This window comes from Argopecten irradians, chromosome 8, assembly GCF_041381155.1.
Source record: "Argopecten irradians isolate NY chromosome 8, Ai_NY, whole genome shotgun sequence".
NCBI lineage: Eukaryota > Metazoa > Mollusca > Bivalvia > Pectinida > Pectinidae > Argopecten > Argopecten irradians.
Window position 1 is genome coordinate 9755240 of NC_091141.1, and position 3330 is coordinate 9758569.

Sequence of the window (3330 nt, forward strand, 5' to 3'; positions counted from 1 at the left end):
ACTTTGAACTAAAACAATTTGAATGTTAAGGATGTATTCTTCTGATGTTTCAGTCCCGTTGAAGTCTAGTTTCGACAAAGATCAAAGAAGTTATGACATTTTCAAAAACAATTTATCAATCTCTGTGGCAAGTTGCCAGTTGCAAATTTTGTCAAAAAATTACATGTCTATTTTTAGTAGAATTTTTTAAAATGGGTATTTTCAGAAATGACCCATTTGGCGGCCATTTTGAAATTGTGTCTTTTTTTCGCTTTGAGTAGAGCCCCAGTTTTACCATTTTTTACTGAAATTGTTTTTACTGAAATCATCTCTGCGCCAGTATTTTTAGCTGTATCGAGCTAAGTTTTGCTGTAAATCTTTACTGGGTTCGTTGTTATTAAAGATGCTCCACCGCCGACAGAGCATAAATGGCATTCATCATTTGAATAATAATTGGCGTGTAATCGTGTATATATCTGTCTAATTAACACGAAAAATATAATGAAATAATTCATTTTGCCTTTGGTGCATGCGCAATCACTATTTCATTCCATATAGGATATAGTGACACGGAATTTTTTCGGGATGCAATTAATTATTTTTTATATTTTTAACTTAATGTAAAATTAGGAGCTCAAACTTTTCAATGGTGGTAATGGTCTAAAGTAAGTAACTTTCGTAACTGAAGAAAAATACTAAATCGTCTGCTCCTGTTTTTGATAGTGAAAAAATACTATTTGTCAGCGATGGAGCATCTTTAACATATTGTGCATTAGTATTTAAAATGATAATTTTTTGTCACTTAATTTATACATTTAATGGTAATTTGAGCACTTTTATTTTTACTCTAAAATACTGAAAAATAACAAATATTCAAATTGGGCAAAACCTAATCACACGGACCCCTCATTTTTCTGCCTGATTTAGAAAGAACAACCTTTTCCCTATTTTATGCAAAGTATTAACAAAAGTTTAATACCACTTCTGTTTCTATAAAGGGTTAAATTTGGCAAAAATGGCTGAAAATGGTGCATGTTGTAGCTAATATTTAAGGGGTATGGGTAGCATATGTTGTTATGCTGAGAAAAAATATTTGTCTTATGAATCAAAACTGGTATATTTTTAAAGAAAACTACTGGAAAATAAATTCTACAAATATTCATACATATCAAACACCTCATTCGGAAATTATGGCTTAAATCTCTTGTGTATATGGTTAAAACGACAAAATTCCCATAAAATCCAATATTTTGTCAACTAGGTATCTTTGAGTGACAATAGCTGAAAAACGAGCACACGGACATATGTTTTTTCTTCCATTTTCTTTTATGGTATGAACTAATATTTCCAAAAATCTGTATGAGAAAAAAAAGTTTAATACAAAAAAATTTTGACTTCTCAGAGGAGTACATCCTTAAGTATTAATTGTACTTGATCATTGCTCATATTTGAAAGATAAATCCACCTTTTTATAACACGAGAACATGTTCAAACCTGTATTGCATTGAACCTACATGTATATACTTTATCACTAGTTTACATTTGAAACGGTCACAAAAAATGCCATACAAAGGACAATCATCCAGATCATACATGACACGAACGTGATTTTGTCTAAGGCGTGGTTCACATGTCTCCAGGTTACAGTAGGTTCCTCTTCCGCTGGTAACGGTCGGACTTCCGGTTTTTCGTCAAATACACTAATATCTGTATCCCGAGATTTCACATTCATTACTGTAGTAATCTGGCGCCTGCCGGTGACAATTTTTCTGTTTGGAAGAGGTTTCTTGTCTACAACGTCATCAAACTTGAGATGAGGGGACGACAAAGTATCCGGGGATGGTGTAACACGTTCTGTTAAATGTCGTTTCCGGTTTGACCCGCAGCTGAGGCAGACGACCAAGCGACAAAGCCATCTTGGAACAGGTCGGTCGTCGATGTAGTAGATCCGCAATCCGAGAATGGTGACGATAGAAACGACGGAACTCATTACTAGGTCAGTCAAAAGGAAGTAGCATAAAATAGACATTGGCTGAGATGTCTTTGGTAAGTTGTCCCCGACTAGAGTCAAGAAAACTGCTATGGCGAGCAAAACTGTGATGGCATAGGACACCCGCTCGCCACTCTCAACTGGTAAGATGAAGACAAGGGAGTTTAAAAAGGCCAAGAAAAGGATTGGTAAAACGATATTGACAACAAAAAACAATGGCCGTCTTTTCATTGTTATTTCGACGATGTAACGCGAATAATCACCAACAGTTGTAGACTTAGATTGAGTTGCTATCAGGTCCCAGGTACCATGGGGAGAATAATACGACATGTCAGCATTATCTGCTTTAGAAAGGAACATAATTTCTGTGCTCAAGTATCCCCATGGCATCATCTCCAAAATGCACGTCTGGCTATCAAAAGGATAGTACGTGACGTCAATATCGCACGCGCTACTTATGACGTCACCAGCAAACAATATTGCACTGCCATTGAACAGATACCGAATTTCCATGTAATCCTCTCCAACTCTAGTGGCGGAGTTAAATGGGTTTAGAAGGTCAATGGGTGGTTTCCACACCTGACTGCCAGGGAACAGGAGGGAGAACGTGAAGTTGTAGACTGTAGGGTCCCATCTCATACGACTGTCCACCCACTCCACAGACAGGAAGGCAGTCACAGCGAATTTCCCAGTCACTTCATCAAAATGTCGTATTCCAACGAGAAAGAACGTAATACTGACAAAAACAGGTTGGAAAGCGTTCTCAGCAGGTCGCACGTAACTATTATAGCCTGTAAGTAGATCTGCCTGTAGCTTCGTCATATCGGTCATGGACGACCCACTAACTAATGACGTCATAACTAACGTCAACCCTATGACGCTGACAACACGAACACCACTTGGCAACATGATCATTTAATCAGATGATTAACAGATGCAGAATTAGAGAGTCCAATTATGTTATACACCCAATTCTCTTGGAGTTGTTCAGAACCACATTAACGCAACAAAGTTATTTCGCTCGGAGGCGGTTCTAATAAATAGCTTTGTGATGCAGGCTAGATATCATACAATCTGAAGATTTCCCCGACAGCTGTATTGCGTACTCTGGTAGAACGCAAGTGGACCGGGGTCTTTTCTATTGACAATATTGATATTTTAACATGTGCGTGAGAAATATCTTTCTGGTTAACATGTTAAACAAAGACGTCGATCATTTCCTATTGTGAATACATTTAATTTGCAGTACCAACAAGGAACGTCAATTAATTCGTTGCCTGATCTTATTTCCGATACTTTCTACACAATAGGCTTTATGTAAGGTACGTAAACGTACATATATCGAAGACAAACATGTATAT

The 3330-nt window shown here is 37.0% G+C and overlaps 1 protein-coding gene across 1 annotated transcript; it reads right to left on the bottom strand.

Annotated features, from left to right (window-relative positions):
- Positions 1–1250: 1250 nt before the first annotated feature.
- Positions 1251–2878, bottom strand: LOC138328978 (acetylcholine receptor subunit beta-like 1). The gene has a single exon (XM_069275678.1). It carries the CDS (start codon positions 2876–2878, stop codon positions 1511–1513), a length of 1368 nt encoding a protein of 455 aa, XP_069131779.1. The 3' UTR covers positions 1251–1510.
- Positions 2879–3330: the final 452 nt, after the last annotated feature.